General features: G+C 30.3%; 2 protein-coding genes across 6 annotated transcripts in view; one reads left to right on the forward strand and one right to left on the reverse strand.

Moving 5' to 3' along the window:
• Positions 1–26733, reverse strand: part of LOC129945909 (cilia- and flagella-associated protein 298-like) — a 100648-nt gene that overhangs the window by 36412 nt on the left and 37503 nt on the right. The gene's annotated exons all lie outside the window — the stretch shown is intronic.
• LOC129945908 (protein tipE-like) lies at positions 154–26456 on the forward strand. 5 transcript variants are annotated; one of them, XM_056055874.1, is made up of 6 exons: positions 154–855; positions 15208–16533; positions 16606–16801; positions 19327–19500; positions 19578–19808; positions 24076–26456. In XM_056055874.1, the coding sequence occupies exons 2-6, from the start codon at positions 16350–16352 to the stop codon at positions 24101–24103; spliced, it is 813 nt and encodes a 270-aa protein (XP_055911849.1). In that variant the 5' UTR covers positions 154–855; positions 15208–16349; the 3' UTR covers positions 24104–26456. The 5 variants fall into 5 exon arrangements, with proteins under 5 accessions (XP_055911849.1, XP_055911850.1, XP_055911848.1 ...); XM_056055875.1 differs by having other exon boundaries at positions 155–855; positions 19973–26456; XM_056055873.1 differs by having other exon boundaries at positions 156–855; positions 24476–26456.

A 26733-nucleotide genomic window follows, 5' to 3' on the forward strand; every position in this document is an offset into this window, starting at 1 on the left:
GACATGCGCACTCAAAGCTTACTGTGGAACTCACCAAAACCAAACCGAAAATCCAACAAAAAAGGAACTACAACACAAAAAAAACACGAAGGAAAGAACAGAACAGAACTCGTCCTCCCTATAACAAAAGTGTCAAAAAAAGAATTTTCCAGTTTTCAGTTTTGGTGGACGTTGTTTACAAATGACGTGAGAATAAAACCACGAACCCCAATTGAAAATATCCTTCCTCTCCAGTGCTTCTTCGGAACTACAATTATTCAAAGTGCGGATAAACACATGCGGATACATGAATATTGTAGAAAAAAAAAAGAAAAATTAAAATTAGAAGAAAATTCTTGAATTCTTTGTGAAAAACCAATAAAAATAAATTGCTCAAAGGATCTCCTCCTCAATAAAATATATAGAGACATACAGAGTCCTGCTTCGGAACTCGTTATACCTACCAACCAGCTCAAGTGCACTGGTTCGCTCGCTGGTGGTATTCACTGGTGCTATACAAACAGTTTTTGTGATGATATAAGTGTACTCGTATTAGAATAACTCCACCTTATAGAAAGGACTTTAAAATAAAATAAACATAAAATAGTCCTTTGAATAATAATACTATAATAAATATTTTAAGAATTCCTTCGACGAGCGTTGTGGAAGAAATCAATGAAATTGTCTACCGAAGACAATCCGCGGACAACGGAGCAGCTAGCGTTAAAAATAAATTAGGTACAAAACGGACTCCATTTGCAGGAAAATTTATACTTCAAAGGATATATACAACAGTATATTGTGTATATATCACGTTCGCGTTCGAGTTACAGGGATATATTGTCATTGTTGTGAGTGATATAATTATTATTGCAGGTGAGTTGTGGTTGTTTAATCATTTCTCACCCAGTACGGTCATTACGTACATCCATATATGGCACACAAAACAATTATGTCTTCCTTTTTTTATTTTCTGCATGTGCACATGTAACGCCATCTCTAATTTTTTTACATTAATAATATAGAGAAAGTAACCATTACCGTAAGATATGCATATGTGTTTGTTTCGTTTACATATACAGACATACATGTGAGGCAAAGGAAACAAATTAAAAAAAAAAACAGTGAAAGTGGCCCAAGACAGTGTGATACAAAGGATATTTTCAAAATTGGCTGCGGTGCCTTGCCTTCGCCTTGTGTTGAGGCTTGTAGGTCTATAGGTTAGCACAGTCTCCTTAATGTATGGTGTGGTGAAAATACAAAAAAGGATATAAAAAGAAAAAATAAATTTTATTGCATGCAGATTATGTCCTGTGTGTCCCATAATGCTGATGTTGAAATGTATTTTCCTTTAAACATGCTCGCGGATAGATGTACATGGTATTGTACTTATATGTACTTAACATATATATATTTGTGCAGAGGCCAAAAGAAAGCCATCATTTCTTTTTAAGTTGTAAACATAGGCAATTAATTGAAGGCATAATTAAAGAAATAATTACTAAAAATACACCACAATCATTTATTTATTCGTCTAATTTAAAGTTGATTTTGTTTTGGATTTACTTCTTTGTTTTCATTCAAGTTTGTAATTAGTGATAAGGCTTGGTATTTTTTAGATTCATTTTATCTTGAACTTGAAATCTAATAATGAATTTTTGGAAAACGCATTTATGTTTCTATATTTTACATTATTTCTCATGAATTAAGTAATCAATTCCATCGAAAGATATCAAACAAAACAAAAGTTTGAAATTAAGAAACAAAAACTAATTATGGTCAAGAGTAATAAAGTCCTTAAAGCCAAAAAAAATATGATCAAACTAATTATTTTTGTTAGTGATGCGTCATAAATTCTTGACAATGAAGTTCTTTTTCTTGTAATATAGATTCTGGTAATGTAGGTATAAAAGTAATTAACTAGATTTTCTATAAATTCAAGGCTTTAATAATAATTAATCCTTACAATCTTAATGACCAAGATATTTATAAATATAAAATTACAATTTGATTTAAAAAAGTTCAAATTAAAATAAAACAAAAGAAAAACTGAAACTGAATTTGTGTGCTTTAATTCTGTTCTCAATTTGTTAACCCTTGCCTATTGTTTAGCGTTATCCTGTTTTAAAATATATATTTTGTTTTGATAAGTAGCTTCACCCAACAACCATCTAGCTGGATGTCTCCAGTTGCGCACTCCAAGTTAGATGAGGTCACTTTCCACTTGCTCGCTCCATCTGATCCTCAGCCTTCGTATACTGCGATGTACAGTGGGCGTGGATTCGAAAACTTGCTATGTCGGGACATTGGTTTCAATGCGCTCTACTTCAGCTTGCCATCTCAGTCGCTGAACTTTTATCCTTCTGACTAAGTCTGCGTTGCTGTACAGCCCGTAAAGCTTTTAGTTCCATCTACTCCTTCACTCAACTCCTATATATACGGGACCGTAGATCACGCGAAGAACAGTTTTCTCGAAACGACCCAAGGTGCTTTCATACGCTTTTGTCATATTCCAAGACTCTGCACCGTTTAGTAGGATGGGGATGATGAAGGTCTTATTTAGCGACACTTTGGTCGCTCGAGAAAGGGCTTTGCTACTCAATTGCTTTCTTAGCCCAAAGAAACAGCCAGCAGTTAGCAAATGCAATATTTCGTTTGATCTCAGGGGTGGTGTTGTTGTATTCTGTGGTCATAGTGGAGCCTAGGTAGACAAAGTCCTTAATTAACTCAAATATACGACTATCGGTGGTAACGTTTTGACCGAGACGTACTCGGTGTTGTAGGTCTTTTCTTCATGACAGCATGTACTTTGTTTTGCCCCCATTAACCTCTTAACACATTTTTGTCGCCTGTGTTTTCACTATTTACAAAAGATCAATTGTCATCACCCTGAGTTCTTCCTTTTATGTCAATCTAATCAGCATATGCTGATTTCAACCTTTATGGAGCAGCGTGAATTTTCCATGGTCATCCTGCACAAACGGACGAGATTGACAGGGATGCTCAAACTAGACATGGCTCTATACAGCTCGTCCCTGTAGATGCTGTAGATGCATATGCAGCGATGAAAAGGTGGTGGGTTTAGATGCTGTATTGAAATTGATGAAGATAAAGAGGTTGATTTGATGTTCTTGGTTTTTTCCAGGATCTATCGCAATGTGAAAATGCAGGGTCCGGCAAAAACATCTCCCATATTTTTAAAGGCAATGACAAATAAATAAGCAACTTAACAGACAAATTTTATTCAATTTTTTAAATTAAGTACTACGCCATTTTACTAAATAAAATAATTACTTAGTTTTAAACATTACCATTTATCTATAAAGAGCTTTAAATATAAACGTTTAAAAATACGGGAAATTTTCTTACCGTACTCTGTATAAAGCTATGGGCTTAAGGCATTCATTCACTACGGTGGGAGAATATTTCCTATGCGATGTTAAGTAGATTGATTCCTTTATGTTTGGTGATATTTAGAGGGTTTCCTTTTTTTAATCTCAGGCAAACAATACTGAAGTTCTATTAATCGGGCATGGTTTTCTTTGACAATTTTGTATAGATAAGTTGGTGCATGATCCTAACCAAATTATCAACAGCTTCTTTGAAAAGATCAACATTAAGCCCATCTGCTACAGAGGCTTGTTAGACTTCAGTTTAAATATGACAATTTTAACTTCATCTAAGTCGGGAAGATGGGATTGTTGGCTTTAGTGGATGATTCTGCCATTCTAATTTTCAAATTTATTAAAATATTCAAAAATCATGACTGTATGATACTAAAGATTTTGGTGCCCCATGGTGGCCTTTTGTTTTGGTGACATCAGTCAAATATTTTGTTTAATATTCAATTGTTTATGCCAAATCATCATTGCAAGTTACACTATTGAACAATACATTCAAATGATAAAACTTAATTATCAAAATTCACAGTAGACTCTTCAACGTTTTGTGGCCAAATTTGAGACTTCCAGTTTAGTAAACAATCAGGCAACAACCGTACGTTCAAGGAAAGTGTACAGCAGAACCGAAGGCAGTCTATTCCTCACCGTGCACAAGAACTCGGCATTTTGCAGACTTCAACTTGGCGAATTTTAAGCCTACACCCGAACAAGATACAACTGATACATTAGCTTAAAGTTCATGACCATAGACAACGCCGTTCGTTCGCTGAGTAAGCTTCGAATCGTTCGGAAGAGAACCTATATTTTGGCCGAAAACTCATATTTGGTGACGAGTCGTATTTTTGGATGAATGGTTTACCAATTGATAATGCATCCTCAAAAAGTGACCGTTTGGTTTGGATTTTGGGCCGATGCTAAGGCGTTATTAGTTCGAACTTTTTTGAAAAGGATGTTAGCTTCACCTACGAGCCCTACATAACAACGAGCCCTACATAACGATGATAACTAATTTCTTATGACCCATAATGAACCATATAGATCTAGACGATATGTGGTTCCAGCAGGACGGCGGCGCGGCGGCGGCGCTACGATCCACACAGTAAACGCCACGATTGACATTTTGCACATCAGCTCTCGCAGGGGTGATGTGCAATCAAGGTCAAGCTATTTGAACCCGCAAGACTTTATCCTGTGAGGTTTCTTGAAGTCATAGGTCTATGCAAATAAACCACAATCGACTGATGCCCTAAAGATGAACATAAAACAGGCCATCGATCAATTTTAGCCGAATCTATGCGGAAGAGTCATTGAAAATTTGACCAATCGGATCCGTGCCACCGTAAGAAGCCAAGGCGGGCATTTGAATAATGTCATATACCGCACTTAATGGCATACATGCGCCTTTCAAATAAAAAGTGTTTTGTTAATACCTCCCACACAGCTTGTTAACTTCTAAAAGGAAGTTATTGTAATGGGTCCGATTAGTCGAATTTAAAATGTTGACATTTCTCGACGTTTCAAGGTCCCTAGAGTCAAAATAAAAGATTTTTAGAAAGACGGTAAGGTACAAATTTTGGTTAACCCTACATATCTCACGAGCCAAAAACGCTAGAGACTTGAATTAAATTTTATATTATATATTGTAACGTGATACCAAACATGTATATTTTTGGAAAAGAATCCAATTAACGGTTATTTTTACAAATTCAAAAAAATAGAAAAAGAATTTGTCACCTCGAAAATTTTACGAATAAGAAATAATTTTAGTTCCAAAACTATTTAGTGCAACGAAGAATAACGTTTTTGATATCTGGTAACATTTTGAGAAAAATCTAATTGACAGTTTTTCTTACAAAAAATTAAACACAAGAGTTGGTTTTTACCAATTTAATTTTCGATTTAAATATCTTTTCAAAAACTTGAGATTATTGCTTTCAACTTATTAAAGCTAATAAGAAATATTGTTTTCAACAATTTGAAAAATTTTGAGAAAAATCGAATTGACAGTTTTTTGTACAAAACTTGGTAAAACTTTACTTTCGAATCAAATATCTTTTCAAAAATAAAAAAAAATGGGTTCAAACTTATTTTATTTCATAGAAAATATTGTTTTCGATATTCAATATTTTTTTTTTATAAAAATAAACAAGTCCCTTTTTTCATAAAAAAATAAAATCAACAAATAATAATACGCAAATTTGGTAAAAATTGATGTTCGGTTTTCGATATCTATTAAATTAATTTCATTCATCCAGTTTGTATATGTTTATATAAGAAATACAAATTTTTAAGAAATGCCAGTAAAATTGGTAAACATTTTTACGACTAAAAATGTATTTAACAACTAGAATTTGAAATAAAACTATTTCATTATATCAAAAATATTGGTCTTAATTTTGATTTTTTTAAGAATAATTCAACTGACATTTTTTTAACACAACACGAAAACCTACAAACTTTTAAGCAGGACAAATCGACAGACGGGATGGACAGTTATCAGTGTGGGTCGCATCCCAGCTTCTTCGTATTTCGAGGAATATTGTTGTTCATGTTTTTTGAGGAAATTGTGCTGAAATACATTGTACATATAAAATGCATATACAAACAAAAAATTTAAAGAAATCCTTAAGGTCTCTTATTCTTTTTTTTTTTTTTTTATTTTCAAAATGCTGTATCCCAGTGTAATTAGGTCGAATGGAAATTTAAACAAAAATATTGTATGCGCCCTAAGTTCATCTTAAGATCTTTTGAAATCTGTTTCAGTTAAGAACCACTTATAGCTATCATTTAAACAATCCGGAAAAATGTTTGAAAGATATTTTACTGTGTTTTGTACTAATAGACATTTTTTTTGACGGAAATTCGCTATCCTGAACAACGGTGATTTGATTGGTGTTTGAATTTTATCTGTCAGAATAAGTTTTTTGGTGGATTTTGATCAGATGTGAAATCAGCTTAGGTGATTATTGATAAATGACATTCAAAATAATTGAATTTAATCTATGTAAGATGAAAGTCAAATTTATACTTAAAAAGCTATCACAAAAAAATGTGATAGTCATTTTCAAACAAATATGTTTATTCCGAATAGAGTTACCAGACAATTACACAAACGACTGGAACATTTCTTAGTTCACTTTGTTTTTTTTTTTTTAAAACTCATTCCTGTGACCAACAAAGCTTACGACATTCGAAAAAAGAAAGAAAAGAGTTATATTCAAAACAGCCAATTTGATACTTTTATTTAGATATTTTATAATAATCAATTTAAAATTTCACCAAGGCAACAACGAATTTTGACAATTTGAGTCTGAAATTGTTCAATCGAATTAAATTCAGTTGAAGCATCTTACACAGGCGCAAAGCTCGTTGATAGTCGATTTGACTATCAAAAATGTGATAACCAGTTATCACCTTAGTCGATTCCACCCCATGATTTTTTTTCAATGATCGCTGAGATTTTGAACTTCTGTTAAATTTAGATTGATCACATAATTTTATTAACTTCTCTACGTTTTGTGTATGTTTCTCAATTATACATTTTAAATTTGTAATAACTTCCAATAGTTTTTGAAGAGTATGAGTCTTTAAATAGAAAATTTGAATGCTTCACAAGTAAGTTTACCAAATTCGGCATATAAAGTAGTAAAGTATTTGCCATAAGTACAACTCATCAGGCAAGACCTCTTTAAAAATTTAATTTTGTAACATTGGTACTTGTACTTGAAAAACTTGAAGTACTACAAGCAGGACTAGTACTTATTGATTTTTTTTTTAATTCGTCTTGTACATTCTTTACTTTCAATTCGTTTTTGAAGGACTTGACTTTATGAAAGTGAAAATAACTAAACAGGATTTAAAGATTTATAAAAGAAATTTAAAGAAGTTCAAATACTTTTCAAAATAACAAGTTCTTAAGAATTAATAAAGTGGCATTCCAGTAGAAGGTCCCGCTGGTATTTAAAATCTTCAATTAGATAGAAGCAGATGTTTGTAGGTACATAGTAGTTAAACTGAAGTTGAACCATTAAGTAAATAAGCCTGGTAAAAAAAAATACTAAATACAAATTACAAGGCGTGAGTGGCTGCCTTAAGATAGCTCACTCATTCTATGTATGATGGACGATTAGACATAAAGACCATTGGTAAATCCCGACTAACTCAAATAAATTATTCCAACTAATTAAGTACTTTTTTGACAAATGCTTTTCTGGATTATAGGAAAAAAATGTTATTGAAGTTCTCTATAAATTAAGTTTTCCTCTAAATTCAAAGGGCAGAACAAGTAATGTACGCCATAGCAATCCACAAGAAAGGACTTACCTTCTATTTTATTTTTTCTCTTATTTTCGAAATAAAAGAAAGTTAACGTCTACAATAAATTATGGTTTACTAAGCAATAAAAGCAAGCACGTGTTTATGGATCCAGTTGTGTATAAGTTCACCTATTAATTGGCCTAAATATGTAAACAAACATACTAAAAATATTTTTTCTATACCCAATTTGAAATTCTGAAAGTGTTCCAAAATCCTTGCCACAATATATCTGACACATACTCGTATATGTACATCTCTTCTCTTCCTTAGGTTTTTTCTTGTATGCAAGTGTTCAATTACTTAATATAAAACATCCTTTTTGCCTGATGTGCGTGATTGGAATTTAAAAATATTAAAATTACAACAGATTTTTGCATATTTAATAACATTAAATCCATGTGTGAGCAACATAAATCCTGGATTTTATTTTTCAAAAGAAAAAAAAAAAACAGAATAAATCTCACCGCATAATCTTTCAATATTCGTGTACAATTTTAGCAAGCTCATCAATCAATTTTGTTCCTTTTAATGCCCAGGTCAACATAAAACTGTCAAAACAGCATGTCCTTTGGTAAAAAATTTAATAGAAAAACAAAACAAATAAAAAAGGAAAAATTGACTCGCAATCTCCATACAAATCGCTGTTGTAGATTTATATCTATTTATATTGTTTTTGGTTCCTTAGGCTTGCAGAGAAAAAATATCCTAGTTTGACAGAAATTACCATCTAAATATTGTTTCTAGGCTTCTACATATAAGCCACATCCAACAGTCCAACAACCCAACAGCGCAAAGAAGCCTTTTCAGTTCACTTGTCCTTAAATTTAGTTTCCCTTTTAACTGTTTTACTCAACAAAAGCTAAAATATATGGGATTGGGGCATGCAGGCAGGTATAGGTAGGTAGGCTAGGCAGGCAGGCAGTACACAAAAGTAGGTAACGAAAATAAAGGAAATTATATGGCACAAACCTTCGCCTCTCGTCCCCAAAACCCTTGATCCTCCTCACCACGAAACATATCATCATCATCATAGTATGAAGAACAGAAAATAAAATCCAAAAGAGAGAAAAACTTTTATTGATTCAATGCGCGCGCACTGCTTTGATTTCTGCAGGGATATATTTTTATTCTCGACCATACTATTTGAAAAGTTAGAAATCTTTTAGCATACCGCATCAGAGCTATAGAGTGTCCTTAAATATGTGTTTGCTTTAATACGAGACTTTCTTCGTAAAAACTCCAATAAAATAAGCCAACAAAATTTTAATTAATTTCTCAAAAAATAATGTAATGTGAACAAAGTTTTCAAATTGAATCTAACTCCGGATTGTGTATAGCGGTGTATAAATATAATTTTTCAAAACTACAAGGAATAACACATCCTTTTACTGAATTAGAGAAAGGATTTTCCTCCTTCCGCATATATTTTTTGTACCTAAAGTTTCGTGAACAAAGATTGTGATTTCCATATCGATTGTGCTGAGAAAATTTCAATTTAGTCCTTGATTATCCTTTGACAAATAAAACAAAAAACGAATCCTTTTTTTCTGTTCCGTTGATTAAACGTTGTTGTGACCTGAATTAATTAAGCGAATAACAACTCAAAAACAAGAAACAATGGAAAATAATATTCTTTAAAAATTAAAGTGATTGATTCAGCAAATGTGATACATATACGTCATACACATACACACACACATAACTACATACATGCATATACAACACTATTCTCGTTGCATAACCTAGAAAAAAATTTACATGAATCATAAAGCGTAGTACCAACTTTGCGAAACTTTCGAAAACGAGAACAAGGAAAAAAATAAAGAAAAATGTTTCTCCATCGGAAAGATTCCTAAAAACGAACCACTTCCGTCCTAAGTGATTTTTTAATTTTGAGTTTTGAATTTTCAAATTAATTTTGTTCGAATTTTAATCAATTCAGCACATTGTAAGCTGTAAGCTGTCATTCATCAGCTTTGTTTTCGACTTCGACTCACCAACTATAAACCCAACAACAACACGAAGACGACGACGATAACGACAACAACGGAAGAATTGATTGTTCAAACAAATTTGAAGGACGTGTGCGTAGGATATGGGTAAGAAAAAGGTGCCCAGCGAGGATCTGATTGTGCCACCGCAGGACAACCGCATATGTGGCACAATATGCATTTGCCAGATGACTCTGGTGCTCAGTTCTGTCGCATTGGTGTATTTGACTGTTGCCATTTATATGCCATCGACGAGAGCTTTCAAGAGCGGAATTGATACCACCCCGGTCATGTGCACAACAACACGTGCTGTCAACAAGGATAACTGCGAATGGGGCTCCTGCGGGGAATGGTGTTTGAGTAAAACATCTGGCGCCTGCATTCAGATTTATGTCAATTTGCGAAACAATGGCACCAATTTAACCTTCCAGAATTGCACGAATTCAGCGAATAAGACCTGCTATGGCATCGATCAGGAGCGCGCTGACAAGGCGCGTTGCATTAATGACGAGTGCAAGAACTTAACGGGAACGTTCAATTGCACGGCTGGACAGTGCCTCAATATTACCGATGCCTTTGAGTGTGTGTTCAAGAATAGCGACCAACCGCTTAAGTGTTCAGGGCGGAGGGGTAAAATCAACTGCATGGACATAAGCGGATTGTTTTCGTGCAATCGCGGGACCTGTCGGAAGATAAGGACTCCGTACAACTGTGATCGAAGGTGTGTCGACATTCCAACCAGGAACAAGAATGTAGTGATTCTGAGCGGGGACAAGGTGTATCTGTCGCAGTGTCAGAATGCGATAAACTCTGAAACGGAGGAGGAGGTGTGGAACGAATCGGCGGACAACGTGGTGATGGCTTCGTGCTACTTTATCAAAAACACCTCGGACAAGGTCGAGGCGGTGGATTGCATAAACGGATCAGTGCTAGAGAACAACATGCTGACGGATTTGACGAACTTCACGTATCTCAGTTATCTGCATGTGGCGGTGTCTTCGCCGATTGCCGAGATAGCTCCGCCTGACGTCGATCTTACCATCTCGAACGAGTCGCGGTTGATGATAAACCTGGAGGGCTGTGTAAACACCCTTCAGGATGAGTGCCGTGACTTCTTGAAGGATTTCGGCCGTGATGGCAGCGACCACAATGCCCGGGCCCGTTTCCCATGCTTCTATGCCCCAACCAAGAAGGAAATCGTTGTGGCACGATTCGATCTGGAAGTGACTTATCAGCAGTTCGTAATTGCATCAACAGTTCCCACCGTACTCTTTGTGGTTTCTTGCATCATTTTGATTCTCTGTCAGAAGACCGTTTACGTGGGTGACGATGCCAAGATGCGGTTCAAGGGTTGTGTCGATACGGACACTATTTTGGCTAAGAACAACATGGGCTCGCAGAGTAACTTGGGTGATACTGGTGGAGGAGGAGGCGACGAGGTTATGGCGCTATGAGATCCGTCACGTAAGGGCTACATTTTTTTCTCCCACAGTATTTCTCACATTTTTGGTTTGTTTTCATTTAGTAAGCTAACAAAAATTTAAATTTTAACAAAACAAAAAGAGAAAACTATTCATTTGCTCGTATAGAGGCGCTGATGATGTTTTTATTTTCTATGAAAAAATAATATTCTCAAAAACCTCTCTGTCTATATTCTATCTGCTTTCAGTTGGAGCGGAATTTCATTGAAAATTGTGTTGAGTTGTGTGTCATCGCGGATAACCTAAAATAAATCATGTGCTTTTGTAACTAATATCTTTATTAAGAAACAAAAATAAATATTACCATCATGTATCTATAAGTTTGTTGAATTTTAGGAATTAGAAGAACAATATTTTTGTCCTTACACTAAGATGTACACGTTTCTACATTATGAGTGGTAGATTTAGAAAAAATAGATACTTTAAATAGAGTTTTTGTAAATTAACTTCATTCACATTTAGTCCTTGTTGACCCCGATTTTTAGAGATTTAATAATAAGGATGTACGAGATCCTTAAATTTATTTTGTGTATGATTACCAGTTTCATTGCTTAGTCATAAATTCATTAAACAATATAAAAATGTGCAGTAGTCGGTAATGAAGAAAGTATTAACACATTTTTTCTTTTTGATTCTGTTTGTCGTGAATTGGTAGATTATTATTATAGGTACTTTATAGCGTGACTGCGGTGAATTCATGCGGATACAAAAAAAAGTAGTATATTTATTCATTCAAAGTATAAAACTAAAAAGAAAAAGAACATGGAGATATCACTGGGTGGTGGTGATGGTGGTTGCGGTGGAATTATGGATTACTTTAATGTTTTGTTTTCTTTTGTTTTATTATAAATGGATTTGATTGTAGTTGTTGTGTATCTACATTAAAAAGTCACAATAAGAAAAATTGCATGATAGGAAACTTTTAAAAAGGCAAAGCTGATGATAATGATATTAAATTTACTTTATTTACAGTATATAATATAATTCTCTTTCTTAGTTTTATGACATTGCGGAATCGAATTTATAATATCTACATTTTGAAAGGAAAGTTGAAACACACATTTTTGCAGTATCAACGTCAATTTTAAGACCAACATTGCAGAATGCATTACTGATATGTAGTGATATTTTATTCAAAATACTTCCATATTGAAAATAATTTTTCAAATTTTAAAAACAAATTTGTTACATAGAACAAAAAAAGACGTTACCTTTACTATTTTCAAAGTCAAATAGACTATTAAGAAGTCAATTTTCAGCCAACGACTGTGATAGTTTACAGTTTTCAGTTGTCAATTTTCGGATCAGAAATTTTCAAACAACTCGGTAGTAAATAATTATAACAACTGTGGTAGCCAATATGACAGCTTTGGTTGAAAGAAATTGCAATCAATAAGACAACTGCAGTATTCAATTTGACAAAAGCTGTAGTTAATATGACAATTTTTTTTGAAAAGCATAATCTAATTTGACAGGATAGTCAATATAAAAATGTTCGGTATTAAAGCTTCTTTGTTGTCATATAGACTACCCGTATTTATAAATTTTTCAATATAAGGTAGTGTTGTTAAATATTTTGGTAGTCAATACGACATTTTGGCGAAATGTATGTGTAGGTTATGACAAGTTTCTTAGCCCGAAATCAAATTGTTTGACTAAAGTGTTTGACATAATGATGATAGGGAATTTCTTGATTTCCAAAACGATTGTTTTGTTTGCATTTCAACACTGAGCCGCAAATATTTCCACAAAATAGTATTGAATGGGTTTAATACAATTTGTTAGTGGATAATATTTCGGCGCTGAAATGTTTTTCTCTAAATTCGTATTTTACAAATATATTTTCTGTGTGGAAATTAGCTGTTTAAAATATTTTACGTTTAAAATAACTCTTATGCAAAACAGTTCCCTACTTCAGGACTAATTTTTTACTTTCCAATATCTAAAGAAACAGCATTGATATCGACTTCAATTTGATCTTATTTAACAAATTACATATAACATTATCATCAAATTCTCTTGACAGTTTTTGTACATAAAGTAAACAAAACTATTAAAGATTAAGTTTTAAAAAATTAAGTATTGACTTCAAACAAAATAGCGTTGTTAATAGATTCTTTTCCAATTTTCTTAAATTTTCAAATGTTAGAGTTTTTCTACAACTAATGATTGCGTAGATATAAGTTTTACTTTTTACTTAAAAATAATTAATAATTAAATAATTTATGTATTGTTTTTGATGACTAATTTTAATAAACAGAAAATTAAAGCATATCAGTATTTCTACAATATTCCAGCTGAAAACATTTGACTTATTCTGTAAATAAAATTTTGAAGCGTGTTTTTGCGCAGTTATGGATAGAAAAAGTACCTTTTCCTTGTTCCATGATACGGTTTAAGAAAGTAAACAACAAAAATACTTTTTTGGAAAAGAATGCAAATGGAGACGATTTTACTTAATGTTTCATTGGGTCATAGAAGTAAAAACTAAATTAAAAATGCAAATTTTAGAAATATGCAGTTTTGACACTGTATTTCAATACTTTTCGACAACCGATTTCTACCTCAATATCAAAAGAAGGCGACTTTCTGAACGAAGCAAGTTTTGCTCCTTTTTGCGGGACAAATGAACTAAATTTTAGGTTTCTAGAAACTTATCCTTTAACACATACTAAAAATCATCAATTCTCAAAGGTTATTTTTGAGAGAACAGCATCGATTTAAAAAAATTAACAAGTAAAAAGTAGCAAACAAATGTTTTGAAATTTACTACAAAACTAGGTGAAGATGTTTTCCATTGTTTATTCCTTACAATTTATTAATTATATTATTTAAAAATTAATAATTAGTTATTAACCATCAAAGTCCATATTTTTTTCTTTTAAAATTATTTTACCACTTTGAAAAATGAACAACTCGTACCCTGATAAGTTCTCAATTTTTAAACCTAATACAAATATAGCAGTGTAACAGGAATATTCTGTCCCAACCAAATCAAAAACAAAAATATTTTTAACAAAGTGTATATTTGGTGTCACTAATGTTTTTTTTTAACTTCTTTACCTAACTACATAGCTCTCAATTTTTAAGAAACAAAATAATTAATTCCCACCTTTGCGTAAAATATTTACAGGTTTTTTAGATATAATTTGTTGATCAAATTATTTCATTAAAATTGCAAAATTGTTTTTATTTATAAAAAATACAACAAATTTTAAAGATCTTAAAAACATATTTATTCGACTAATGTTTTCAATCTCAACAAAAGTTTTTAATTTATGACAAAAACAAAAAAGTATCGGAATATTTTGAAATAAATTTCTTCGTTTGAATTTGTTTATATTTTTTGAAAAAAGTTCTTGATAAGAATGAATGCAATTAAAATGCAAATACAATTAATAAAAATAGGCCCTGATTTGGCCCCGAATTGAAAAATTGCTAGAGCTAAAATTTGAGAGAAACCATCGATTTTTACGAAAAATATTGACTGATAAAAAAATTTGTATAGAAAATACATAATTAGGCAAAAAAAATAAGCAAAATTATTATGACAACAATATTTTTGGTAGAAGTTCATTAATTTTTGCTTTAAATTTAAGAATTCACTCCTTAGGTGTTTAACAAATATTTCGTTGAATTAATACGACTGACTAGTTGTCATATGTTTTTTTTTATAGTTTTATTCCCTTTAATCTTTAAAATAATTATAGTCATAAGAAAATATTAAACATCTTAGAATATCGATTTTGTGATAGTTTTAGAATTCTTATATTAAATATAGCTCACATTCTTGTGTGTCCAAAATATAATCTCCATAATAGTCAACATTTTTTTCCAAATCTTTTTTTAAAATATGATTTTTTTCGAAATCTATAGTATACAAATTTATTTTAATTTATTATACATATAACCAAAACAAAATTCAAAAACCTTAGCTATAGAAAAAAAAAACTAAATAATTAAATTAGATTTTAGTTGAAATCCAATATTTTTAAAAATTACTAATAACCATTTGAATTTATTCTTTGTTCTTTTCAGGCATTCCTCTACTTCAAGAAGATAGCCCTGTTCACCAACCTGGAGTTTTTGCATTACAATAAACAAATAACTACATAAATATAGTTATTTTGTGTTTTGAAAATTTTGATTTTATTTCTTATATTCTTTCTCTCTCACACACAATTCTGTTTGTTTTATTTTCAAACTCTACAACACCCCCCTTTTTTAAAAAATACTTTTGTCCCTAATTTCAATACAAAAGTGTAAATAATTACATAAATTATATATATTTCAAAGACAATATTAGTAATAATATTTTTTCTAGTAACAAAAGCAAAAACAAAAATCATTACTTAGGTAAAATAAATTTCAATTAAGCCATCAAACACTTTTTAAGAAAAAAACAAACTTAAAAAACACAAAACACTCTTAAAGCAAACAATTTCAATTTTTATCCACACGAAATTGAATTCTTCCAGTTGTTATAATTTTTGTTGTTAATTTTTATATATAATTAAAATATAAAGTGTTCAATTATTTTTTTTTAAATTAGTTCATTCATTAGTTAAGTTTTTTTTTGTTTTGTTTTTTAAGAACAATGTAAAAGGCCAATCGTTTTGGAGGGATGCGTGATACAATTAATTAATAAAACCAAAAATAAAAACATATAAAATTAAAGTAAAATAAATATAAATACAAGAAAAAAAAAGAATTTTAAAAAATAAAATAAAAAAAATTAGAAAATTGTACGATATACGAAATCATAAGATACATATATATGCAGTTCAAACAAAACACATTGTAAAAAGAAAAGATTAAAACAAAAACAAAATTCTTTAAAATATTTGTCTAATATTTCGGAAAATAAAAACAAAATATTATATTTATCAAGCATATTTCGCATAAAAAAAAAATGATAAAAATATAAGCAGAAGAAAAGTAGAAAACAATTTAATTTTTGATCATTTTCATTTCGATTTTGATTTTTGATTTCTTCTTTGGTTGTAATTTTTTTGTTTTCGGAAACAAAATTCATATCGAAAATATTATATCGCAAAAATTGAAATCGCATGTACTAAAAAATAGCAAAAAAACCAAAAAAGAACAAAATAATAGAAATTAAGTATTTTTTGAAGAGTAAATTTATAAAACAATTCAAAATTAATCACCGTCATTCGAAAATGAGAAGTATGAGGAGTTCAAGCGGATCAATATCAATACACACGCCAACAGCGTCAACTAACAGTTTGGCTGGCAGTAAAGTCAGTCTGAATAGCAGTCGAACAAAGTCAATGCATGGCGAGGAGGAACAGGAAATCGAGACCTTCTTGGAGAAGGCAAAATTTTACACATCCGTGTGCCTAGGTTTGTAAATATAATACCTCCTGTCTTGTACTCATACTATGATTAAATATTTGTATTTTCTTTTAATTGCAGGAACAACAGCAATATTATCGGTTTTTGCTTTTTTGTTTTTAATCCCATTTGTTGTGGATCCTGCAATATCAACAATTATTGCAGACTACGACCCAGTACCTGTTACATGCATTGTAATCGATCATATTTATGCAGAAGGAATTAAAAATTGTACATGGAGCTCATGTAGAGAGGGTTGCACTTCGTCACTGATTAAGTAAGTTCAATCAATTTCTTTAGTTTTTTAAATTCGGTATTTTTTAAAGAAACCAATTTCGATGTTTTCGATTTATTTGGAAACCGACAAATTTAATTCCTAAAACATAATTTTAAAAACCGATTTAATAATAAAAACTAAGCTGAAAACGCAGGAATTATGTAAAAAAAGATGTCAATAGACATCGTAACTTCATTTAGGGTATAGAATCTAATGGTTTCTTTTGAAAGCAAAAGTTATTTTGACCCTGACAGGTCTTTGCCATTCGAAATCTTGACAGAAAGTATTTTTTCCAAAGTTTGTGCTTTTGGAAAAGAGGTTTTAGCCGAAATGAAGCAGAAGAATGCTATACAAAGATCGCTGATTATTCACTTATAACGTTCAATTGATTCAGTAGTTAAAGGATTCGCGATTTGGGCACCTTGAATATTAAATTGGATAACATATTTGGCGAAAAACCATTTTTTTCTAATAAAACGTATTTTCATTGCAACATCTACTAAAAAAATTAATTACCGGATTTGGGGGTCAGAAAACTTGAAAATAATTTTCGACAAACCAATACACTCACAGAGAAAAACAGTTCGGTTTGGATTCTGTAGTAGTGTCATCATTGGATCAATTTACCATTTCTTCTTATTTTTTTCATTGTATTACATTTCAGAAAAAATCTTGAATTTGGTCCACCGTTTATTTAGCTAGCTATTTGTAAAGCTCATTTTAAAGCTTTTTTTACAAGAATTAAAAGACATTAAACTCAAAAGGTAGAAATTATTATTATGGTTCTTGTTTTAAGTTGTTTTTAATATTCTATTCACTGTATTAAGCTTGGGTAGCTTGACATTTAAGAGCTTAAGAGATCTTATACATATTTGCAAATACCTGTAGATGATTAGTTAGAGCTTTCTAGACTTAAGAGATAAAACTATGATACTTTTCAGCACTTTTTACTTGCGACATTTAAGAGCAATATGACAAGTTTTGCATTCGTAAATAATTTCGATTTTGAGGTTTAGAGTAGTCGAAAAAGTTGGTCACCGATTTCTAGCCTCTACCCTTGTACATCCCAAACCGTTGGGTCGATTATGTTCAAACTTGGAAATTAATGGTTTGAGCTGATTCGTGTCAGGCCTTTCTTTTCTGTTTTTAAGACTATAACAAACCGTAGGCTCCATACAATTTTTTTTGGTCAAAATCGAAAACTCGAATTTTCTTAAAAACTAGCCGATAGATTTGTATTAAAATGTCTCTTACATTTTTAACTCCCCATAGGAATTGTAATGTAAAATGTTGACATTTCCTGAAGTTTCAAGGTCCCTAGAGTCCAAATAAAAGATTTTAGAAAGATGTCTGTGCGTGCGTGTGTACGTAAGTTCACGACGTTGTTTTTATTGTCCATAGCTCAACAACCAGACAAGATATCGACTCTAAATAAATTTTAATATATAGATAAAAAGACAGAAAAATGCAAAAAGTGCTTTCAAGAAAATTGCGTGGGCGGTTTTTTACCATAGCAGTTTTAAAAAAGGTCATAATGTTGGTCAACCCTAAATATCTCAAAAACCAAAAACGCAAGAGACTTGAATTATTTATTATATAATATATTGTAACGTGATACCAAATATGTATATTTTTGAAAAAAATCAAATTAATGGTTTTGTTTATAAATCAAAAAAAAACTAAAAAAAAAATTGTCACCTCGAAAATTTTACACATAAAAAACGATTTTATCTCCAAAACAATTTTTTGCAACGATAAATGTTGAGAAAAATAGAATTGAAAGTTTTTTCTATAAAAAATAAAAACCGAAAAAAAAACATTACTCAAAGTTGGTAAAAATTGAATTTCGACTTAAATATCTTTTCAAAAAATTGCGATTCTGGTCTTAAAATAATTTTAAATTATAGGAAATATTGTTTTCAACATTCTGAAAAATTTTGAGAAAAATCGAATCGACAGTTCTTTTTACAAAACAAAAAACTTAAAAGAAAATTAAACAAAAGTTGGTAAAAATTGATTTTCGACTCAAATATATTTTCAAAAATTTGAGATTATATCTTTTAACTACTTTTATCTTTTTTTTTGAAAAACTCAAAGCAAAAATATTAAAAGCAATCAGTAAAAGTTGTTGTTTATGTTGTATTTTTGAATAAGTGTTTATCAGAAAAGTTTTTAATCTAGATGCACCTTAAGGAGTCAGAAATTAGAGACCTTTTTCTTAGTTTTTCCTTAACTTCAATTACTTTTGTTAAATAAGTTCATACATTTTTGTGTTGGGAGGAATATTATCAAGTCTAAAAATGGATAAAATTGAAAAATAAGAAAAATGCGTATTCTTCCAAGTGTACGACACATTTTGTACAAAGTACGATTTGATCTATTATTCTTGAAACCCTCATATCGTATCCTTTTCCTGACAAAATAGTAGACTTGTACTTATCCCCGGTATGTTTATTTCTCTAACTCTATGAAACCTCTATTTACTACAACTATTTTGAATTTATTTATTTTCTTCATTATTTCAGATGCCATCAACTGTACGTGAACTACACACGAATTCCGTTTGATGAATGGCAAAAGAATCCCAGAGACCTGGACACAGTTATTTGGGATGTAAGCTACACCAAATTTTTAATAAATTCCGAAGGTTGTGGCTATCCTCCAATGACAAATTGTAGTATTTTTGCCAAGCAATATGGGTAACTTTTTTTCTAAATCATTATTAAAAATATTTAGAATTAACATTTTCTATGTTATAAAAACAAAAAAATATTAGCCCCGTGGGAAGACCGTTTGCTTGCTATTACAGTAGAGCGTATCCCGAGGTTGTAATTGGACGATATTCTTGGGAGGATAATCTCAAGCATCTGGTACTATCCTTAATAATACCAAATGTCCTGTTTGCAATATCAATTGGTGTCTTGAGTTATTGGTATTGTCCGTGTTGTGACAAGGCGTGTAATAAATCATCACGGGTGTATGCCGAAAAGTTTCCAACAAAAGAAGAGTGAGTTTTAATTTTTTGTTAAATGATTTTTTTTATTATTCTATAATATAGAGTTAAATGTTTTTTAAAATCTTTAAACTTAAAAACAAAAAAAAAATACAAAGAAAACTTATTTAAATCTATATTTTAAATCATGTTATATATATATTTCTTTAATATGCAAGCTCGTAAAAATCCATGTTATGCCTGATATAACTATGTCGTCACTCTCTTGTTAAATTCAATGCGCGAGGATCGCAAGAATTAATTTATTAAATAAATAATTAATCAAAAAAAAGAAATCCGTCCAAATAAATAATAAAAATGAAAAAAAAAAACTAAATGCATGTTAATTGGTTTTAATTGTTTGAGTTTTTATATCTTTATTTAATTTTTCGGTTAGTTTTTATTTTAAAGAGTATATTGAAAATTTTAGTTTTTTTGCAACTAAGCTTTAGCAAGCGAAAAATAATTAGATTGTTTGTTAATTCTTGTGGCATGATATAGATTATTATCTTTTGTATTTTTTGGTTATATTTAATGAGGTAATATTTGTGAGGTTTTAATTGGCAAACACTCTAAAAACACTTTTAAAATTAACACTCAACCAGTTGCAAGGCAAAAATAATTCTATCTTTTTTTCAATTTAAATGTAATTTTCTCTAATAAAAATAAAATGTACCTAATTTGTTGGGTTTAAATCTTTAAATTTTATACTTTGATACTATAATTGAATAGGTTGAGCAAACAAACCTAATTCTTAATGGGACTTACAAGTATTTGAAATTGAACCTTATTTGTTAACTGTTTGCTCCTGTAAACATTAGACAGTATAATTTTCGAGCAGAATCTATATTTTCGGTAGTTGCATTGAATTTTTGGTAGAGTAGAGATATACAAGCTAAACATACCTAGGTTTTTTAAAGTACAACTAATTCAAGTTCTTCATAGAACAAATATTGAATTGAAACAATAAACTCTTAAGAGGCAACCTGAAATGTTACTTCAAGCTTTGTGCTCGCTTTAGATCGTAAATATCGTTATAATGAGTTCACCGCAGGATTTTCTATTTCGTCGCTCTTTGACGAATAAAAGCTTTGGGTGTATTCATAAACGCAGAAAACCTGCCCTAATACAATCGCAATTCTTTTCTGATGCTTTTTTGAACGCACTATTAATGCAGAATGTCTGCACTAAACAAAAAGTGGTGACTTCGTCCGATTTTAATGTAAACATAGTTTATAATCGACAGAGAACCAAACAAATGTTGTTGAACTTGATTAAAAACAATAAATTAAATTATGTATTTGTATCAAAAAATTAATCACGAGTTAGTGCCGATTCATCCTTTTTATTGTTGTAAAAATTGTTTTAATAATTCCCGCTCTTTCTGCTGTCAAACAAATTCAGCTGCACAATCTGCCCGACGCTGACGACAGTTTGACGTTTATGAACGGTAGGTACTGCAGTTCGACTAGGTTAGTTCGATCGAAAATCGGACTTTATGAATGCAGAACAAGTAGTTCTTAGTTAGTCTGACGTTTATGAATACACCCTTTATTATTATTGCAGTTTTGTTTCTTTTGTTTAAAAATCAGAAACAGCAGTATCTTCGCTTCTGTCGGAAGGTTGAAGCTACATTACGTTTTTCAAATTTGGGGGTCGCCCTTTATGGCACATGATATCGTAAGGTCGGTAAAATGACTGTAGAAAACGCGACCCACCCAACGCGTGGTTGTGGTTTAAGCATAAGGCTGTTGCTCACTTCAAAGTTCAAATGATACAGACAGAACTACATAGGTAATTTCAAAATTTGACTTGATTGGTGTATACATTTAGGATCTTGTAAGGGAAGAGTTGGCCACTCTTCTTATGATACAAGAACCATAGAATTGTTGAAAGTTTCTAAATATAAGCCTTGAAATCAGGGCCAGATTTAGAGGTCCAGAGGCGTCGGGCACCCAAAATTATTTTTAAAATAAAGTAAACCTTTTTTGTCACTCTAGTTTTTGAATTATTAACTTATTGTGAAACCAAGTAGATTCGTTAAGTAGTGAATTAACACATGCATATGTATAAATATAAACAGAAGAACGAATTATCTGAAATTAAATTTCGCCGAAAAATCGTTGATGATTCCGTTGAAATCCAGTTCTCGGAGTAAATCGCTTTCATTGCTCAGGAGAAAAAGCTTCAATAGACGGTTTTGTCAAATCGTGGTTCGAAGCCTATTTTTTTATAATTTTCATTTTTGAAAATTAGTGCTCTCCAGTGCAATTTGTTACCATCGAAATGAAACCAACTAAATACATTCTCAATCCAATTTCAAGGTTTTGGAATGTAGCTCTGAAATTTTGATTTTCGAGAACTTGGTATTAAAATAGTTCCGGCGATTGATCTATTCCATAGTTCTTTTCCTTTTTGTATGAGTCAATCAATGAACCAACTCATTACCAGGACTAGGCTCTAAATCAGCCGGATACACTTTCACCAATGCGTCTGCTGCAGGGTGCAAATTATCAGCATCTATCTTCTCGATGTGATTCAGGATTCAAAATCTTGAACGTACAGCTTCATAGGCATGCAATCTTTCAGTAAGAGAAACGGATAGCTTGTATTTTTCCTTGGGTGAAAGATTGTGCTTTCCCATAATCAAACAGATTCAACCTCAAGTTTCTCGTTCTGATGCGGCTGCTTCCTCGTATTTATCAAAATCATTTCGTTTGGATTCCACGAATGATTTCAATGATTGTAGTGCACGCATTTCCGATTCAAGAATCATTTTCGGGTCTTGTAACATCTTGTTTGTAGTGTTGAATCGCTCCAAGATATCATTCCAAAATGTTGCAAACAAAGCGGTTTCGAGACCACTAATCTTCTGTAGAAGGTGCGTTGCTTCATTCCTCACGATGTCTTTTTGCTCTTTATTGGAAGATATGCTGGTTAGAGCTTCTTCGAATAGCCGTCGACTAAGGCTTTCGTAGATTCAGATCGACAAGACCAACCAGTGTCGCTGAGCTTTTTCAAGACTAAAAACTGGCATCTTTTCTTCTCTGATAATATCTCAATCAGAATTCGGTACCACATTGTACTGGGTGTGAAAAACGTGTACGAATTCTGCACGAAATCAAAGAATTGAACAATAGTTAGCAGCTGCCTTTCCCAGCAAAAAAAAAATACATATCAGAGGAAAAGATGTTCACTAGTGTTAACTTGTTGAAATTTGAAACAAAAATTTTCGAAATCTCTACTGTGGGGTCCCCCATTTGTGGAGGCCTCGGGGCTTCCAACCCGTTTGCCCTCCCTTCAATCCGGCCTTGCTTAAAATGTGCGCTTAAAAAACTTGAATAGTTAAAAGTTTTGGCCAAGTTTCAAATCATTTAATTTTGCTCCGTTAGATTTCAAAAAACAACGAAACAGTATTTTTCATGTGCGATACAATTCACTAAGTTTTTTTTAATCAAAACACTTTGGGGACCTATAGCCATTTATAGAAAGCAAAAGGGCTACATAAATTAGGCAAGCCGAAAAATCCTTTTCAGTTCAAAACTGGCCTAAACGTGCCTTCCAATTTCGGATAGTTTGACTTGTTGTGATCGCATCCATTCTTTAGGTCAAATATAATTTAAGAAATGTAAGTGGTGTATTTTAGTGCCCAGAAATATGAATTGAAAATGTTTTTTCAAAAGTACAGTTTTTAGACAGGGTTATCAAAATATATAAATATACTTCTTCATTTTATTATTAGAAACATTTTTTGTACGCCGTTTAATGAACCATCAAAGCTCAAAGCAGTTAAAAACAATTGTTCAGTTTTGAAAATAAACAAGGTTTCGTTCTATTATTGGGTCCAAAGTTAATAACGGTCATAACGAAAATTAAGAGATGACTTAACTTTAAACTTGTTCGATCCGCAACCATTGGAAAGTACAAAGTATGGTTCATCCAAAAAATAAGATTGAAAAAATAAGAGCTTACTTAATTTAACAAGCAAAACTTCATGTGAGAGTTTGTCAAACTGTTTTTTGCTTTTAAATGAGTAAATATACTTTTGAGTTAGTTCCATTAAATCTTTTTAAATGTTCATATATTATATAAATAATTATCAATAAGATTTTAAATATTTATTTAATAAAGGTGCTTCTAGTCAAGGTTTTAGACCAACAAACTTAATCTTTTTTTTAAGAAAAATTTAAATAAAACATGTTTGCCTTGCAACTTAATTATTTAGTGATTCTTATTAGTGTATCAAAATTCAAAACTTTATAAACCATTTCATTACTTTCAGCATTACCAAATCAATTAAATTTAGCTAAGACATTACCATAGTTACCCACAACGAATTGGTTTACAAACATAAATTACAAATAAAAACACCAAACTGGTTTCACAAACGCCAACACCACCATCTCCACAGTACACAAAAAAAAATAGAACAGTATGGTCAAAAAATCAAGCTCCACCTTAAAATAAAATCCAATTTCCTTCTTTTTTAAAACCTTTATTTTTTTTGTAGATGTGAAGTGCATGAAGTAGACAGAATTCAAAAAATAGATAAAAATACTAGAAATTTGTTGCATTTTAGTCTGTAAATCAATTTTAAATCACAACGATTTTTCTAAATGCAACACCAAAAAAAAAACAAGACAAAAATCAAAAATACCATAAATTTCACAATCATTTTTTAGAAAACTTCTGTGTCGCAGCGATGACGAAGATGATCTGGAGTACTAAAAATATTGTTTTAAACAAAAAAATATTTACAAAAATATTCTCCATGTGTACCGATTTGTAGATAGATTATACAAAAAAAATATAAATATTGAAAAACAAAATACGTTTTGCCAAAAAAAACATATATATAAAGAACGATTTGAATAACTCACTTAAATTCTCATTTGTTTTTTATTGTTTTCAGTTGTTGTTGTTGTTAATTTTTATATAATTACATTAAACCTAGAATATTATTTTGTTTTGTTATTGATAAATCTTTTTCAATGCACATTGTTACAGTATTATTATCTTACTGCGTTTTCTAATTATTCTCAAAAATAAAATCAATAATTAAAATATAAAATTAAAAAAAAAAAAACAAAATTAGGCTGAAATGTAATACGTACGATAAGGATTTATAATAATGGAATATTTTATACCAAATCATAAATTAGCGAAAAGATTTAGAAAAAACAAATTTGAAAAATATAAAACTTAAAAAAAAATATTGGCGTCGATCGTAATAATAAATTAGGAATTTGCTTATTCAATTAAAACAATAATACAGTGTGGTGTGAAATTATTCTCAACAATTCAATTCATTTTCAAGATTTCTCACTCCTTTTAAATTTGCAATCGCGTAACAAAATAAATGTGTTTGTTAAGATCGATAACTGATTTACTTCCAATTTCACGTCGACAATCTTCTTAGGAAATTGGTGATCTAACTATACTAATCTTATTTATTTAAATATCATCGTTACATAAATTAAATTAACATAATATCTATATGTCTTCAAAAAGCGTTCATTTAAAAAAATTCAACGAAAATTTTCACCACACTGTTTTCTGAAAATTTGATCTGCTAAGGCTAAATTTTGATTTTGATTTTTTTTATAACTTGTTCTTCGATAATAGATACCTTCCCAAAAGTATAAATATGTACAGATATTATGTATTAATTTTATGTTGTTCCTACCTATATATCTATCAAACAAAACAAAAAACAAATAAAATATTTTCTTAAACCTTTATCAAACTGTTATTTAATTTTATTTATAACTTAAAAAAGAAAATCATTGCTAGAAAAATATTTTTCGAAAAAAAAAAATAAAATAAAAAAAGATGTGATAATAGAAATAATTTTCGAGAAAAAAAAACAAAAAAATCTATTATAAAGAAAATCTGTCAACAAAAAAATACTAAGAAAAAATTAGATAAAGTTATATTTACAATTTATTATAAAAAAAACTCTTAGTTAAAACTTAATTGATTAAATGATGGCCTAGAATTTAAAATTAATTTAAAAAAAATCAAATGTGTTATCTACACAACATGTTTTGTAAATATTAAATGAATCTATGCGGATTTTATTTTTAATTTAAATTTAAAACAAAAAGAAAACCAAACGAAAAAATTATGCATATAAAAAAAAGAAGAAATTAAAGCGTGAAAATTTTGTACTTTTGAATAAGAACCAAACTCAAATGGAATCTTAATTTTAGCTTTTATGTGCAAAAAGCAAATATTATACATAAAAAATAAATAAACAAGCAAACATAAAATTTTCTTTATACACAACATAATTTTATTTTCTAAATTAAAAAAAAATAAAAGTATTCCAGGAAATTTTCTAAAAAAAAAAAACAAAAATAATAGCTTAATATATTATATTTTTGCACTGCTTGAAATAAACAAAATAAAAATATACAAACCATGAAAAATAACAAATTAACAATTTTATTAGAAACAATTTCAATCTAATAATCATAAAACACAATTTAAATTTAAGTTTTCTTTTTTTTTAATCTCAATGATAAACAAAACAAAAAGCATATTTATTAACAATCAACAATAATTGTATTTGAATCAAATAAAAAATAAAAAAATGTTAATCTTATCTTTGAAACAAAATAAATTAAAAAAATAAATAAATAAATCGAAATAAATCGCAAATAGCTTTGAGTTTTTATTTGAATGAGAAATTTTACTCCACATTTTTTAATTCAAGGGTTTAAAAAAATTAAATTCAAATTAAATGCGATTCGTCGGAAATTTTTGAAATACACGTACGAATTTTTTAATTTATTGGTTGTATTTGAAATACAGTGGACGTCCAGTATAACGAATGATATAATGTTCGAGGTCATTCTCTATATCGAGAGCGTTCGTTATATCGATCGACTTTTCCATTCAAAAAAATTTAAGTAAGTGGTTGATTTATTAATTTTAT

The sequence above is a fragment of the Eupeodes corollae genome, chromosome 2 (genome assembly GCF_945859685.1).
Source record: "Eupeodes corollae chromosome 2, idEupCoro1.1, whole genome shotgun sequence".
Lineage (NCBI taxonomy): Eukaryota > Metazoa > Arthropoda > Insecta > Diptera > Syrphidae > Eupeodes > Eupeodes corollae.

Bases quoted from the DNA above. Each gene is read 5' to 3' on its own strand.
- LOC129945908 (XM_056055871.1), top strand. From the start codon at position 9,793: ATGGGTAAGAAAAAGGTGCCCAGCGAGGATCTGATTGTGCCACCGCAG.